The sequence below is a fragment of the Orcinus orca genome, chromosome 2 (genome assembly GCF_937001465.1).
Source record: "Orcinus orca chromosome 2, mOrcOrc1.1, whole genome shotgun sequence".
Taxonomy (NCBI): Eukaryota; Metazoa; Chordata; class Mammalia; order Artiodactyla; family Delphinidae; genus Orcinus; species Orcinus orca.
Genome location: NC_064560.1, coordinates 201,779,627 through 201,797,438, shown reverse-complemented (window position 1 = coordinate 201,797,438; position 17,812 = coordinate 201,779,627). Strand labels below are relative to the sequence as shown.

The following is a 17,812-nucleotide window of genomic DNA, read 5'->3' as shown; positions in this document are numbered from 1 at the left end:
GCAGGAGGACCTAACAGCTCAGGCAGGAATCCTGGGCTGTCCAAGGTAGGAAGACACACCTATAGACACACAGATAGACACACAGATAAACAGGTAACACCATCTGACTCACACTTTAGCAGGACCACGCTGACACTGGCGAGGTAGTTACTTAGGAGACGTTGGGACACTATTACACCCTAACCACTCTCGACCTCAAGGCAAACACTTCTAGTTTAATCTTGTAGTAGTTTTTAATCCATTCAGCAGCCTATGTCAGGATTAACAATCTTAGTCTTTGTTATTCTGTGAGCATTTGTCTCTATCCAAGATTTAAATTTGTTGCTGTCTTAGTTCTATAATTATCTGATATATTGGTGAGATTTTGATAATGTGCAACTTGCCCCATTTTGAGGCTGTTTTAAGAACACTAAATAAGAAGCATTTTCTCAGGTTCTCATCTCTCTGCGTCTCCAAGACAAGTATCAGCTTTATTGTAACACCCAGAAACTGGAAAGAGTTCCAATATCACACATCAGCTTAATAAATAAGCCAATCATGCTATGATCATTCTTGAAATGCAACCTGTTATTAAAACCAAGGATTCTTGATACACACAAAAACATGAGAGTATTCACAAATATTTGTGCTGAGTAAAATAAGCCATAACAATAAATATATATATATTTTTTGTTTTGAACATATATTATGTTCCCACTTTTATAAATTCTAGAAAATGAAAAGTAACCTGCAGTAACAAGGGAAGATAAACAGTGATGTGAGGACAGGATGGAAGATAAAAAGGGACAGGAAGGAGGAAACCCAGCAACTACTGAAAGTAATGAGAGGAATTGATTTGTTCTCTCCTGATAATGCTTATGCCTCCGTCAGTATTCATCACAGTGTTCATTCTGAGTGTGTGCGCTTTGTTACATGTCAAGAACCTCATTAAAGTAATTACAAATGAAGAAATGCATGACTTGGGAGGGAAGGAGTGAAGGGAAGATACTGAAACATAAGAGACTCTTGAAAATACTTCTCATCAGCCCGGACCCCCTTTATATATTTTAGGTAAACACGAGAAGAGAGCAAAGAGATATGAGATCTGAGGACACGGCCGTGTATTACTGTGCGAAAGATACACAGTGAGGGGAAGTCAGTGTGAGCCCAGACACAAACCTCCTTGCAGGGAGACAGGAGGGGGGATGCAGGGGGAAGTCAGGACATACAACTGCTGTGTGTTTCAGCCCCAGGAGCAGGTGCAGATGGTAGTTAAGGGCTGCTTTCCTCTAAGGGTCAGGGGTTTCCTCTCCATATAGCAGTTTTCCCTGGGGAACCTCTCTGTACTCATCCATGGTTGTTTACTTACACATTCAGTCTCTCAATTAGAAAGACTTTTCGAAATAGGGGAAACAATGTCTTATATGAAAGGCAGAGACTTAAATTTATATGTTCAGGTTTTCCCTTGTCTAAATGTTGTCTAAATTGACCGGTTTCAAAATGATTCCGGCAGATGTATAAAGAGTTGAACATATTCTTCCTTCCTCATTGTGATATCTCAGCCCTGCCCTACTGTAGACCAGCTGTCCCTGCCAGGATGCTGGCTGTTGACTTGCTGCTAACCTCTTGCATGAGAAGCATAAATGCGCTGAGCAGCCCCGGATCCTCAGTGGGTCGCTGGGAAAGATGCCAGTTAGAGGGGACGTGGGTGGGGGTGTTTCTACATGTGCTCCTTGCTATATAGAGTCTCTATATGCTTATATAACACCTGCATCCTCTTCTACTGTGCAGTTCATTTTATGTGAAATATTCATCATCACAGCTATTACCAATAGACACATATGTAGTTGGTAGGGAAAGTTTACAGTCAGGTGGTTAATAACATGAATTTTCACAAGCTGCTGAAAACAGATCTATTCTCCTTTCTTCTCCACAGCATCTTACGTGAGCACTAAAATGCAGGAAAATCACTCAGGTTCTCATTCCACGAAGAGTCCTGCAGACCTACAGGCAGGCCCACGTCTGTCCAGGAACCTCTGCAGGGGAGGCCAGGTCCAGGGTGGAGAAGCCCAGGCCTCGACAGGAGGTCTCACTGTGTCCTGATGTGTGCTCTCCAGCACATCACGTGCCAATTCCAGGCTGCAGTTTAGCTTCACATCTGTAGGATTCAAGTATCTCGTTACCTACATCACATGCTTGGTGTGCATATGTAGAAACAAAATAATAAAAGAGGCCCTGAGTGTTGGCGCCCAGGGTAGGTCACCCGAAAATATGCCTCAAAGTGACTTAAGACAGAGCCAGTGCAGAGGGACATTCTGACCTTCCTCCCTGTCACCCTTAAGCAAGAAATAAACCTCCCATGTGAAAGGTGCTCTCCCCACATCTAGGCGTGGAAATGAAATCGTCCTTCACCTCATGCTTTCCACCTGCCATTTTTCTGTGGACAAATATTTAGCCAAAGAATAAGTTTAATCAGAGAAGCGAGCAAATGCAGAAAGAAGGGAAACTGTCCAACAAGACTAAATAATAATAGTTTAGTCATTCAGCAAATCAAGGACCTTTAGTTCCTCCTCAAGGGCTGCAGATAATATTCTTGTCCATGTCCCATGAGCCGTCTTATAGATACTGAAACTCCCACCAGGAGGAAGAAGTTAACTCCATGATGACCAGACTGTAGCCATGACATAAGCTGCCACAATTGCAAGAACTGGCCTCAAAGAAATGGGAACAAACCGGCCCTGGACCTGAAGATTAACTCTACTTAAAACAATCAAGAGGAGGCTGATCAGACCACCACATGACCAACTGCAAGACGACTGTCACAGCTGACTCTGCTGTTTCTGCCCGTAGCCCCTCCTTCCGCCTATAAAAGTGCTTTCCCACAGATGCTCAGTGCGGGTTGACCTTTGGAGAGAACTCAGTCCCCCACTCCTGGGTGCAGGCAGCCAAAATAAAGCAAACTTTCCTTTCACCAACTTTGCCTCTTTATTGGCTTTTCAGGACCCAGCAGCCGGACCCTGCTTTCCTTTGCAGAGGGACACTCTTATCACCAGGGATGGGGAATTCAGGCCTGGAAGCGTCTATGAACAAACGTTGTTCCTTCTTTTTTTTTTTTTTTCTTTTTGCGGTACGCAGGCCTCTCACTGCTGTGGCCTCTCCCGCTGCGGAGCACAGGCTCCGGACGCGCAGGCTCAGCGGCCATGGCTCACGGGCCCAGCCGCTCCGCGGCATGTGGGATCTTCCCAGACTGGGGCACGAACCCGTGACCCCTGCATCGGCAGGCGGACTCTCAACCACTGCGCCACCAGGGAAGCCCAGAGCTCCGTTTTGTTAAGGGGCCCCAGGGTGACTTCTGTTGTTATTTTGGTAGGACCTGTTCTGAGGAGTGGCTGGAATCTTTGCATTATTGTCATCTTGTCTAGAAGACTGCTGTGTTCTAGAGAGAACAAACTAAACAAGTTGGTTAAAAGAAGGCAGGGGTCAAAGATCCGTAAAAGAATTTTTGTAACCAGGGGCCCAAGTAGGAGTAAGAACCAGGTTATGTTTCAGAACATTTTTTGATGGTGGTCCAGGTAGTGTCAGCGCTTGGGTTACCCTGTCCAAAGTTAGAATGACCATATCGTAACAATAAATTTTACCCGTGACGGATCTGAGTTTATGAATGATCGTAACTCGAAACATTCAATGGATTTAGCAATGGTTGAAAACACAATCAATACCTTGAATTTTTATTATTGATTTTAATTTATTTTGCCCCAGAGAAGAGTTTGACAATTACAATTTCAGTAACACATTTCCGTAATTTTGACTTATAGCTCTTAAAATTTAGATACCACGCTGTTTCATAACAAATGTTTCATCTGCATCCCTCACATTTGAAACTGCATTCCAAGTGGATCTGGAAGACGTAATGTGAGGACAGCGAATGTCTCTACATTCAGTAACATCTAAGGCAACAAATCTAACATCACATGAGGACACCGCTAATTTCCAAGTATAGTTCCTGCTTCTTCTTTACTCAGTGATTCCAAAAAATATAAAAAATGACCTAAACCGTCTGGTCTCAATGTTCCTGAAGTCCACACCTCATTCTGAGCTTATACCCTCAAGATTTTATAAGGGAAAACACAGAGACCATCAGAAGGACCTGTCCACGTGGCCCCCATGAACCCACCACCATCAGCCCTTCTCCCTCCCATCACGATGGTCAGGCCCTTTTGCTGTGACCATCACTGGTAACCAGCAGAGCAATATGACTTAAGTTTCCCCACTTCATTTCCCATCACCCACTGGGCATCTCTAATGGATATTCCCTCCAGAATTAGCATATGATCTCGTCTCCAGACATAATTCCTTCCAATTAGCTCCACAAAGGAAAAATAACTTTTTTTTAGTCCGGGTGCCCTAACACATTTTTCCTAGGGTTCAATAGACCCTAACAACACATCCTCACCCACTGAAACATAAAGACACTTGTTATATATCCTTCTATGTTAACCTGAATTTGGCTGGATCTCCTCTAATCCACCATCTCAAGAAGGGCAGCTCAGATGCTTGGGCATCTGTAAAAATACAGGCCCTTCTTCCACCTGTTGAATAATGGGCCCACCTGGTTCTAGGTTTTAGATGCCATCCCTTCCGCTCCCCTATCCCGCAGCATATCAGCTCAATTTTCAGGTCCTGGCAACAGGGTCCAGACTTGTCCTGTGATTCTTGCCCATATTACGTTTGTTGGTTCTCCTATTATTGACATTCAAGCAGGCAGATTCTTTAGAATTTAATTTACTCTACAAACATTGGAAAGGCTAGAAGAAGTATAGTACGCTGTTCATGAAATTGTATGGAGTAAATATCTTCTCATAGACAGCAGGCTCGACATCAGTCAGTGTACAGGTGAAATCACTGGGCTGTGGGAGACCTGACCTGCCCCAGACCCACAGGTGTGACCTCGCAGGGCAGGATTGGAGCCAGGGCTACATGTACAGGGTGTCAGCCAGAGATGGGGACTCACATTGGTCTTTCTGGTTCCCAGGAGAAGTAACATCACTGATGACACTCATGTCAACATTCAGCACCCCTGGCAACCCCACTATAAATGTCAGACATACCATTACCATCGTGATCCGCAGTATACATCCTTGCAGACTGAAATGCAGATGGTGAGGCCACATCCTCAGTGCCCACAGCGAGATGCGATGGAGCTGTGCTCTGCTCTCCAGCACCACTTACTGATGTGACGTCAGGCACAGTCCCAGGACTCAGTGACACAGGGACTCTGGAGAGCTGCTCTCAGGTGGACTTTTCAAGGGAACCTGCTTCCTGAGGTGGGAACTTTCCTCTGACTCTGACAGCCTCATACTCTGCAAGCCAATCACTGTGAAGGTTTACTTCCAAGAATCATGCATGTTCTCTCACCCAGTGCAGTGGGAACTGTGTTCCCTGAGCTCCAATGTCACTGGCTGTGACTGAGTTAGAAATGAACACTTCTAGAAGGAGTGAGTCTGTGTACTGTGACCAGATCACCTGCCCAGCATGTTGGAGTCCTGAGGAGCTTCCAGGAGTTGTCTGTTCTTAGACCTTGCTAGCCCTGGGGATTCCTCAACGTCCACCCGCAAGGAAGGGGCCCTGAAGCTCGTGGTGTTCCTGCAGACACTCAGTTGTGCACAGGAAACAGGCAGGTTAGGCTACTGGCCATGTCACCAGTGCTGGGATCCATGACCATCTCAGCAAGAATGACTACCTTGTCCACAAAATACACGGTGTGTTTAGTTGTTATGAATAAATTCACCTCCAGAGCAACTCTTGATAAAATTTAAACTGTTTCAGGTGAGGAAATGTTCACCCAAGTTAAGGGAAAAATGAGCTCTGTTGTGAATTATGATAAACATTAAATTTTACCTGACTTTGTCTGAATTCAATGTGATTATTACATGTATGGTTTGTCTCAAATACTTGTCCATCCAGGATATAAACATGAGGTAATGCAGAAAAGAAAAAACAAGAGTCTGTGTCTGACATCTTGGAGGACCCTGAATGTGTGATGGGTATTTATGTGAAATATATACATCCATGGGATTAAAGTCTATTCCCCAAATCTGCCGTTAATCCTTGAGCACAGCTGACTTCCTGACTAGCCCTTCAGCATCATTTCATTCCTGGACACAGAGTCCCCCAGGCATAGGGAGGGGCCCCCAGGTGGGGGCTGAGTTCTCTGAGGGCACAGTCAGCACCCTCCTCAGGTGGAGCCCCAGAGACCGGGACCTCCCTTCACTACTTTCTGCTTTTTATAAAAAGATGCCTCCCTTATGCAAATATCCCCTTAGACGACAAGGTAAAAACAAAGTACCTGTTCGCTTAAATTCGGGTTTCTCCTCATGCTTGAATAGATTTTCTGGGCTTCAGGAATCTCATCTGCAAGAAGATGAATCCACTGTGGTTCTTCCTCTTCCTGGTGTCAGCTCCCAGAGGTGAGTGTCTCAGGGATTCAGACGTGAACACATGGGGAAGCTGCATCTGAGCCCATGAGTCACTGTGGTTCTCTCTGTCCACAGGTGTCCTGTCCCAGGTGCAGCTGCAGGAGTCGGGACCCAGCCTGGTGAAGCCCTCACAGACCCTCTCCCTCACCTGCACTGTCTCTGGATTCTCACTAACCAGCAGTGCTGTAGCCTGGGTCCGGCAGGCTCCAGGAAAGGGGCTGGAGTGGGTTGGGTGGATATATGGTGGTGGAAGCACAGATTATAACCCAACTCTTAAGTCCCGGCTCAGCATCACCACGGACACCTCCAAGAGCCAAGTCTACTTATCACTGAGCAGCCTGACAACTGAGGACACAGCCGTGTATTACTGTGCGAGAGACACAGTGAGGGGAAGTCAGTGTGAGCCCAGACACAAACCTCCCTGCACGGAGGCCCATTACCACCAGGGGTCGCACAGGACCCAACAAGTACAGGGCTGAGTCCTGCAGCAGGTGCATATAGGGGCTGGGAGGGAATGCTTGTTAGAACCTGTGCTTTCCTCTTCCTGCCCAGGAGCTCCACCAGACACCCTCTTCTGTATCCTAATGTTGCATTCCTGTGGATTATGAAGTGTCTAGAAAATTTTGTGTGCATATACATATTTGCGTTTTATTTTTATTATAGTTGTGTATATATATATTCATATGCACAGACACAGAAAGTACTCAGGAATTAAGGTTGTTTATCATTTCTTTATCTTTTTCTCAAAGGAGCTCAAAAAAACCCTGTGGCTCACCATAATTTTCAATTTCAGCCTAAAGTTCGTGAAACTTGTAAATATCCTGACAATGCACATGAGATTTTTAAACAGTATGAACTGTTGTTTTGTTTTTGTAGATGTGGAAGGAAGAGACACACCGTCCTGCTTCCAGGCAACCTGTACAGGAATTCTGAATTCTGCAGTAGGCAGTGTTATAGACTCTAATGCCAAAGTGCTCCAATACTGCACATGCAATTATCCTCGGTATTCACAGATACCATATCTGCAATTTCACCTACTTCTAGCTTCTATGAGCACCCCAAAATAAATACTGTCATTTTGTGATCATTCACGGATATTAAGAATGTGGCCGGTTGTTTGAATCACGAAACACACATGTGCGCGCGCACACACACACACACACACGCACAAATTTCCAGCTGAGGTCAGTCAAGGTGATGCTCTCTTTTCTTGTTTCAACTCCCGTCATGCAATTGAGCACTTTCTGGGATCAAATTAGTGTCATGCTTTTCACATTTCTGTGATTCTTGGCAATTGTTTAAAGTAGTCCCAGGCATAGGGCTGAGGAACAGTCTAGTGTCCCTACGCACAAATGGCTGTGAGTGGACTTAGGGAAAATATACATGAGACATCAGCTTCATTCAGGCATGCGTTATATGGCCATGGGTGCTGAAAATGATACTCATGTATCAATATAAAGTTCATCGGAAACCTGAAGACAAAATTCGCTGTTGCATATGGGATGCAGACTTGGAAACTTGCCTTAATTCCAAATACAGCCTGGCAAGTGGGGGCTTATGGCCAAGAAGACGGTGGGGTGGAGTGGACTGGAAATTATTAAGAGAAGAAATACAAGCTAAGGGGATTCTGGTTACATAGACTCAAAAGGATTCTTGCTAAAGGGAGACCAGGGTGATCAGATACCGTGTGGGTGACAGGAGGTTTGATGGCTTTGATCAAATACTGCGGGTGATCAGAGTTCAAGGGTAGGGGATTCTCATTATTCTCACTTAGCAGAGCTCTTGACAAAACCTGGCCATGCACATATAAACACAGAAGCCCACAGGTCAAGACTAGTTGAGAAGAGAATTGCAAGGAGCCTGTTGCCTAAGGGGTGGTCAGGGGTCTTTGTCACACTTAAGAAGAGGAATAATGAACATACAAGTAAAGCACGGATGCACACAGACACACAGAGAAAAGACCATCTGAGGACTCAGTGAGAAGACGTCCATCTGTGAGCAAAGGAGAAAGGCCTGAGAAGGACCCAAACCTGCTGACACCGTGACCTTAGACTTCTTGGCTCCAGGCCTGAGAGGAATCCATTGCTGTTGTTTAATCCACCCAGTCTGTTATTCTGTAATGGCCACACTAGCCAACGAGTACACCTGTAATATAGACGCAGATGGACATATATGGAAATGTAAGTATCGTATTGGAAAAGAAACATCACCCATTCTTCAGAGGTGACATGAAGCAGTGTCCACCCTGGATCTCAGCCAGCACCCTCCTCCACAGCCCTAGAGAAGGACCAGCCGCGACCATCTTTATATGGAATCATGCTTCCCACCTGCACATCACACCCAGGCTCAAGGGGAAAGCACAGCACCTGTGCTACTCAGAGTCAGGGTTCTCATCTTCACTGACATAACTCTCTTAGAGTCAGAGCATTGATCAAAATGAACATGAAAATCTTCTGGTCATTCCTCCTATTGCGGGCATCCCTCAGCTGTGAGCATCTCCTGGGTCTGAGGAACGTGGAATTATGGGATGACATCTGTGAACTGGGTGTCTCCTTGTTTCTCCTTCACCAGGTGACGTGTCCCAGGTGCTGGTGCAGGAATCGGGCCAGGACTATTGAAGACCCTCTCCCTTACCAGCTCAGTCTCTGGATTCTCCATCACAAACAGTTCTGACTGCTGGGACTGGATCCCTCAGCCCCCAGGGAAAGGGCTGGGGTGACTGGGGTGCTTTGGTTTTGGGAATAGCACAGCACACAGGCTGTCTCTCCACCTCCAGAGACACCTCACAAATTCAGTTTTCCCTGCAGCTCAGCTCCGTGATGACCTAGGACACAGCCCTGTGTTAATGTCCCAGGAGGCCCAGTTAGAACTCCGGGTGAGTCGAGACACGACCCTCCCTGCAGGGGCCGCTCCAACCACCAGTAGGCGATCAGGGTCATCAGGAAACAAGAGGACCCATTTCAGGGCAGGTGCAGAGGATGTCACGGAGGCATTTTCTCTCAGAAGCTGTGGTTTCTCCACTGGATCATTGCCGATTGCCGCCCTTGAAAGCCTCATCCACAACGATTCCAGGGAACTTTCTTATTTCTAAACTTGAGACTTTTTCATGGAATCAGGCTTGTCTGTCTTTCCCCATCTATCTTAGGAAGAGCTGCACAGAAATATTTCTCCAAGAGACCTTTATTTGAAGATTAGGTCACTACTTTCTGTTAATAGTTGTGAAGTGTTTAATCGTTTAATGACATAAATAATTTTTACTGTTGAACTTTAAATCTGCTTTCCACCATCAGATGGATTTCCAATTCTTCTCATCCTGACAATCTCTCCAGTCCTGTCTGATGCAGTGCCTTTCACTTGAATAGAATGAGTCATGTTGATATTGGGAAATTGATGTCCATGCAGCAACTGCAGGCATTTTCTCCTCAGAGAACATTTTGAAATGTCAGGACACAGGCTGGGCTGTAATATGTGGGCTGTGTTGCCTGCACCTTGTTATCTAGTGTGGCGATTGATAATAGATATTTAGATAAAATAGAGAGATAGATAAAAGGGAACAGAAACAGGTATATCATCATCGTCTGGAAAATAACCATAAAAACTGACTACATAACCCATTTTTAGGGAGTGGTAAAGGCTCGAAGGTTTAAAGATGATACAAGCACCCGTATGAAGTTATTTAAACAAACATAAATATTCAAACAAATTTGGTAAATACTTTTCTAGCGCACTCCTCAATCCCATGGTCAGTGTCTGGTTTTCTCTCTAACAAATCGACAAATATATTCCAATTGGCGGCCACTGGCATTCCTTCCAGCAAGCGGATGAGGGGCCTTTTGCCCTACATCATCCCCAATATTTGAATTTCTTATTAGTTTGCCTTTAACTGTTGTAATAAGTGAGTAGCAGTATCTCGTCATGGTGTTATTTTATGTTTCCTTAATGAAGAATCTTGTTCAAACCTTTTATCTCTTCTTTGCGGAAGTATCTTCAGATCACTGGCACAGGGTTCATTATTTTCATTTTTTGTTACTGTTGTTGAGCTGTGAATTTGCTGTATATTCATGATACAAGTCCTTTATAAATATGATATTAGAAAGCACATTCTCCAAGTCTGTGCCTAATTCCCTTCTCAGTGAAGTTATTGTTACTGTTGCTGTTGTAGGTTTCAGGACAGAAATTTTAATGGATACAGAAAAACTACAAATTTATTTTATGTATGATGTTTGGGATATTATACCTAAAAATTCATCATGAAACTCAAGGACACTCTTTTGTTTTTACCACATCCCTATGCCAGGCCTCGTTCTGGGATGGAGGGTTAAGTGCACCTTCTTGAAGGGAGCATGACCATGATGAGGTTCCTGAAGTTATTCCTTACGAGAGATTTATCCTACCTTCCCCATTAGATATATTTATTCAATCTCTTTATATAAGTATGAATCAAGATACTTGTTTCAGAACTTGTGTTAAGGTTATATACTAAGGCATTTTCTTTGCTTCTGTAATTGTTACAGCTTGTCACTCATGAGGAGCTCTTTCAGATTGTCTCCTGTATCCTCTTTACGGGCACCCATCCATTGGTGTGAACACTTCCTTAATTTCTGGTGCCACAAGAATCTGCAGGATAAGCATGTGTATTCTCTTCTGTGGCCCTGGAATTAGCCAGGCCTCACATGAGACGTGGATCCTTTTCTGGAGAATAGCATTAGCAACCAGAAGGGTGGGTATTAGGACACTAATGCTGGTGTCCTGTCCACTGGCGGCATTGCCTCTAGACGCATAAGCTAATAGACCTTGGAAATATGTCTGTGTGCTCTACCCCACGTATACACACACACGTCTGCAACTATCTCTGTATCTCACCTTCTGACCTGTGTGAAGGTAAAAGTGAGATCATTCTTACATCTCCGATCCTAGTGCAACATCACTTGGGGAAATCCAGCCTTTCCCCCTTGCTTCTCTGTTACTTTCCATCCAACAGTAAGAAACCTGTCTCCACCGATGCCATCCAGCTACTAATTGTTCAATTCCACATGCACAGTAGTAACTGAATGCTTAGCCTGATTCCTGATGGAAATACCGGTTATCCACTGGGTTCTAGTGCTTACGTGCAGTGCTTACAACTTAGCCTTCAGACACCACACATTTCCAAGTCACTTGGGTCAAAACCTATTTTTCCACCTTCTTCAGACATGTTAATTGTTAATGTTGGTTGTTTACATGTTAATGTTACATGTTAATGTAAATGTCCACGTGTTAATTGTTAACATGTTAATTAACATGTTAATATGTTAATTCAAAAATTCACTAAAATATTAAGTATCATCTGTACAGTGTGCATCGTTCCATCCTTGAGTCTCTGACTTATAGATGAAATTAATATTTATATTGAATAAGGTTCACTCTTTCTGCTATTACTTTATATATTTTGACAAATTCATAGTGCAATGTATCCACCACTGCAATTTCATAGAGAAGAATTTCACTATCCTGAAATATTGCCCATGTTTCACATATCAAACATCTTCTCCCCAATTCCTGCTAAATGCTCATCTGCTTGCTTTATATATAGACTGAAGTTTTCCCAAATGTGAAATAGGTGAAATTGAAAGTTTTCAGACCGAATTTTTAAATAACAATATGCATTTAGGATTCCCTCATGTCCTTTCAAGGTATAATAGTTTAATATTTAAATTGCTGAAAACAATTCCACAGCATGGATAGGTCACGCATTGTTTATGTACTAATTTATGGAAGAACGTATTTCTTCCTTGCATTTTTTCTCAATTGTAAACGAAGAGACCACAATAATTCATGGGCAGTCGATGATGGAGCTCTAAGTTTCAAGTCAGTTATGTAAATATTACGAGCATGACTTCTGGGGTCTTACATTAAGCTCTGTCTAGGTGTGTGAGTGACTGCATGGAGGATGGGCTCTGATGCAGAGACCACTCAGCTGAGCCAGGCATCGTGCTGAAAGGATGTCAGAGCCCAAGCAATGTCCACACGAGGTGGACCCAACGCCAGCCCTCAGACCTGGCTGAGCCCCAGCCTACAGTCAGGGTCACCCCCCCTTACACGTGAGTGTGCATCAGAGGAGCAGGTCCTGTAGCTGAATTTGAGCCTCTCAAAGCGATCCTGCATGGGGCAGGGTGGGCTTCTCCTCCAGGCCCTCCCTAAGCACAGACGGTGAACAAAATAAAGAGCTGCTGTCAGTGTAAACTGTCAGGGGTTGTGGCAGGGTTTTGTGCATGAGTCAGCACCTGGAACATTCTTATGCATTTCCGCCTGTGATCCTATTTCATATGTGGTAAGTATATGGCACAGTGGGACTGGATGAGGGGACAAAGGTCACACTGTGAGCGGAGATGCTATGAAACAGTGCAGATCCAAGTCCAGGGCCAAGGTCCTCCCCAGGATGCAGGAGGACCTAACAGCTCAGGCAGGAATCCTGCGCTGTCCCAGGTAGGAAGACACACCTGTGTGGGTAGAGACGTAACACCATCTGACTCACACTTTAGCAGGACCACGCTGACACTGGCGAAGTAGTTACTTAGGAGACGTTGGGACACTATTACACCCTAACCACACTTGACCTCAAAGCATCCATTTCTAGTTTAATCTTGTAGTAGTTTTTGTTCCATTCAGCAGCCTATGGCAGCATTAACAATCTTAGTCTTTGTTATTCTGTGAGCATTTGTCTATCCAAGATTTAAATTTGTTGCTGTCTTCGTTCTATAATTATCTGATATATTGGTGAGATTTTGATAATGTGCAACTTGCCCCATTTTGAGGCTGTTTTAAGAACACTAAATAAGAAGCATTTTCTCAGCTTCTCTTCTCTCTGAGTCTCCAAGACGAGTATCAGCTTTATTGTAACACCCAGAAACTGGAAAGGGTTCCAATATCACACATCAGCTTAATAAATAAGCCAATCATGCTATGATCATTCTTGAAATGCAACCTGTTATTAAAACCAGGATTCTTGATGCACACAAAAACATGAGAGTATTCACAAATATTTGTGCTGACTAAAATAGGCCATAACAATAAATATATATATATTTTTTGTTTTGAACATATGTTATGTTCCAATTTTTATAAATTCTAGAAAATGAAAAGTAACCTGAAGTAACAAGGGAAGATCAACGGTGATGTGGGGACAGGATGGAAGACAACAAGGGACAGGAAGGAGGAAACCCAGAAACTACTGAAAATAATGAGAGGAATTGATTTGTTCTCTCCTGATAATGCTTATGCCTCCGTCAGTATTCATCACAGTGTTCATTCTGAGTGTGTGCGCTTTGTTACATGTCAAGAACCTCATTAAAGTAATTACAAATGAAGGAATGCATGACTTGGGAGGGAAGGAGTGAAGGGAAGATACTGAAACATAATAGACTCTTGAAAATACTTCTCATCAACCCTGACCCCCTCCATATGATTTAGGTAAACACGAGAAGAGAGCAAAGTCATCATGACCTCATTACAGGAGGGGGATCTGCAAACCTCACCCGGAAACTCCAACTCTGTCCTCTAGTATGTTCCAGGGAGCAGCCTGGCCCAGAGCTCAGGAGCAGATGCTGGATCTAACGGTCACCCCATGTTTCTCCTTGGACACTACACACACCCTCCATTCCTCTAGGTGTAGTTTACACCTCTAATATGACGGTAACAATGACAGCTACATGACGGGATGTGAGTGCATATGTAAGATGACATATGGGTCCTAAGGGTTTACTCTGGAACAATCACACAGTGAAAGTTATATTTCCCAGTTGCTACCAACACCACAAAATCCAAGACTCTCACAGCTGCTCTGAGACCCTGCCCTTTATGAGGACATTCAACGACATAGCCTCTTATATACTAGAAGGTCATGCAAATAGGGTCCTTCCTCTGCTGATATAAAGCAGCCCAAGCCCTGACCCTGCAGCTCTGGGAGAGGAGCTCCAGCCCCGGATTCCCACGTGCTCCATTCGGGGTTCAGGACAGAACACTCACCATGGACTTTGGGCTGAGCTGGGTTGTCCTTGTGGCTATTTTACAAGGTAATTTATGGAGAGCAAAAGACACTGAGGATGTGAGTGGATGTGAGTGAGGGAATCAGTGGATGTGTGACAGTCTCCTGACCAGGATGTCTCTGTGTTTGCAGGTGTCCAGTGCGAGGTGCAGCTGGTGGAGTCTGGGGGAGGCTTGGTGCAGTCTGGGGGGGTCTCTGCGACTCTCCTGTGCAGCCTCTGGATTCACCTTCAGTACCTATGCCATGAGCTGGGTCCGCCAGGCTCCAGGGAAGGGGCTGGAGTGGATCTCAGGTATTAGTAGTAGTGGTGGTAGCACAAACTATGCAGACGCTGTGAAGGGCCGATTCACCATCTCCAGAGACAACTCCAGGAACACGCTGTATCTGCAAATGAACAGCCTGAGATCTGAGGACACGGCCGTGTATTACTGTGCGAAAGATACACAGTGAGGGGAAGTCAGCGTGAGCCCAGACACAAACCTCCTTGCAGGGAGGGAGGAGGGGAGATGCAGGGGACACTCAGGACATACAACTGCTCTGTGTTTCAGCCGCAGGAGCAGGTGCAGATGGTAGTTAAGGGCTGCTTTCCTCTAAGGGTCTGGGGTTTCCTCTCCATATACCAGTTTTCCCTGGGGAACCTCTCTGTACTCATCCATGGTTCTTGACTTACACATTCAGTCTCTGAATTAGAAAGGCTTTTCAAATTTCGGGGAAAAATGTCATATATGAAAGTCCGAGACTCAAAGCTATATATTCAGGTTTTCCCTTGTCTAACTCTTGTCTAAATAGACCCGTTTCAATACTATCCCAGCGGATGTATAAAGAGTTAAACATATTCTTCCTTCCTCATTGTGATATCTCAGCCCTGCCCTACTGTAGACCAGCTGTCCCTGCCAGGATGCTGGCTGTTGACTTGCTGCTAACCTCTTGCATGAGAAGCATAAATGCGCTGAGCAGCCCCGGATCCTCAGTGGGTCGCTGGGAAAGATGCCAGTTAGAGGGGACGTGGGTGGGGGTGTTTCTACATGTGCTCCTTGCTTCCAGACCCAATAAAATCCCTATACGCTTAGATCATACCTGCATCCTGTTCTACTGCGCAGTTTATTTTATGTGAAATATTCATCGTCACAGCTATTACCAATAGACACATATGTAGTTGGTAGGGAAAGTTTACAGTCAGGTGGATAATAACATGCATTTTCAGAAGCTGCTGAAAACAAATCCATTCTCCTTTCTTCTCCACAGCATCTTACATGAGCACTAAAATGCAGGAAAATCACTCAGGTTCTCATTCCACGAAGAGTCCTGCAGACCTACAGGCAGGCCCACCTCTGTCCAGGAACCTTTGCAGAGGTGGCCAGGTCCAGGGTGGAGAAGCCCAGGCCTCGACAGGAGGTCTCACTGTGTCCTGATGTGTGCTCTCCAGCATATCACGTGCCAATTCCAGGCTGCAGTTTAGCTTCACATCTGTAGGATTCAAGTCTCTCGTTACCTACATCACATGCTTGGTGTGCATATGTAGAAACAAAATAATAAAAGAGGCCCTGAGTGTTGGCGCCCAGGGTAGGCCACCAGAAAATATGCCTCAAAGTGACTTAAGACAGAGCCAGTGCAGAGGGACATGCTGACTTTCCTCTGTGAAACACCTCCCATGTGAAAGGTGTTCTCCTCACATCTATGCGTGGAAATGAAATTGTCCTTCACCTCACGCCTTCCACCTGCCTTTTTTCTGTGGAAAAACATTTAGCCAAAGAATAAGTTTAATCAGAGAAGTGAGCAAATGCAGAAAGAAAGGAAAACTGTCCAACAAGACTAAAAACTAATAGTTTAGTTATTAAGCAAATCAAGGACCTTTAGTTCCTCCTCAAGGGCTATAGATAATATTCTTGTCCATGGCCCCTGAGCCGTCTTATAGATACTGAACCTCCCACCAGGAGGAAGAAGTTAACTCCATAATGACCAGACTGTAGCCATGACATAAGCTGCCACAATTGCAAGAACTGGCCTCAAAGAAATGAGAACAAACCGACCCTGGACCTGAAGAGTAACTCTACTTAAAACAATCAAGAGGAGGCTGATCAGACCACCACATGACCAACTGCAAGATGACTGTCACAGCTGACTCTGCCGTTTCTGCCCGTAGCCCCTCCTTCCGCCTATAAAAGCCCTTTCCCACAGATGCTCAGTGCGGGGTGGCCTTTGGAGAGAAGTCAGTCCCCCACCCCCGGGTGCAGGCAGCCAAAATAAAGCAAACTTTCCTTTTTACCAACGTTGCCTCTTTTTTGGCCTTTCAGCACCGAGCAGCCGGACCCTGCTTTCCTTTGCAGAGGGACACTCTTATCACCAGGGATGGGGAATTCAGGCCTGGAAGTCCCGATGAACAAACCTTGCTCCTTCTTTAATGACTACGCCAGCCCATACCCTGCTTAGGTTCTTCACTAATTGAGCACCAAAAGCATACATTTCCTCCTTCGACCAATTCCTCACAAATATTGCATCTTTGTCTAAACATATAAAAGCTGCCTGCTTTGGTCACTTCTAGGTCCATTTCTATGGCCCATCTATGCCCATGGTTAAATTTTTTTTTCTCCTGTTAATCTGTCTTTGTCAATTTTGTTATCAGTCCAGCATCAGGAACTCAAGAGGGGCAGAGGAGGAGATTTCCCTCCTGACATGTCCAAGTTGTCTTCTCTTCAGCCTCACGCTGTACAACTTCTTAGGAACCTCAGTCCTCACGGCCACTGTCATTCTGCTGACATCACTTTGCCCGGTGTGTTTTTCTGGCATCTCTTTTCTGCATTTCCATCTCACCATTCGATATTTCTTCCAAATCGGTGTGACATTTCAGTGTCCATTGTCTGGTGTACACAGTTTATTAGTCATTCCCTATGAAAGGACCTCTTGGTGTTTTCCAAATTGTGGCAAATATGAATAATGCTAAGTGAGCATCGTGTGCAGGGTTTTCTCTGGACTAAAGTCTTACTGTCTTTCACATACATACAAAGGAGCACTACTGTTGAAACATAGATAACAGTATGTTTAGTTTTGCAAGAAGCCCCCAAAATGTCTCCCAAGATGCACCCTGCTCTGCATCCCCAACAGCTGTGAATGGACCCCCTGCTGCTTCACACCCTGCAGGTGTTTAAGGTCTCAGAGTCCTGATCTGATCCACTCTTGTAAGTTTTCAGGGATGTGTCCTTGTTCTCATTGGCACTTCCCTGTGACATATGTTCTCCCACAGCCTTATTTGCAAACTCTTTGTCTTTTTGGTCAGGTGTCTGTTAAGGACTTTAGCCCACTTTTTAATCCTTTGGTTTCTTTCTTATTGTTGAGT

The 17,812-nt window shown here is 44.8% G+C and overlaps 3 gene segments (V, D, J or C); all 3 read left to right on the top strand.

Moving 5' to 3' along the window:
• LOC101277626 (Ig mu chain C region membrane-bound form-like) overlaps positions 1 to 17,812 on the top strand; it is a 296,190-nt gene that overhangs the window by 68,834 nt on the left and 209,544 nt on the right.
• Positions 1 to 17,812, top strand: part of LOC101270024 (immunoglobulin heavy variable 3-23-like) — an 89,010-nt gene that overhangs the window by 60,740 nt on the left and 10,458 nt on the right.
• LOC117200138 (immunoglobulin heavy variable 3-23-like) overlaps positions 14,406 to 17,812 on the top strand; it is a 107,545-nt gene continuing 104,138 nt past the window's right edge. Inside the window, 2 exon segments of the V gene segment in view lie at positions 14,406 to 14,506; positions 14,611 to 14,624. Coding sequence covers positions 14,461 to 14,506; positions 14,611 to 14,624 — 60 coding nt within the window.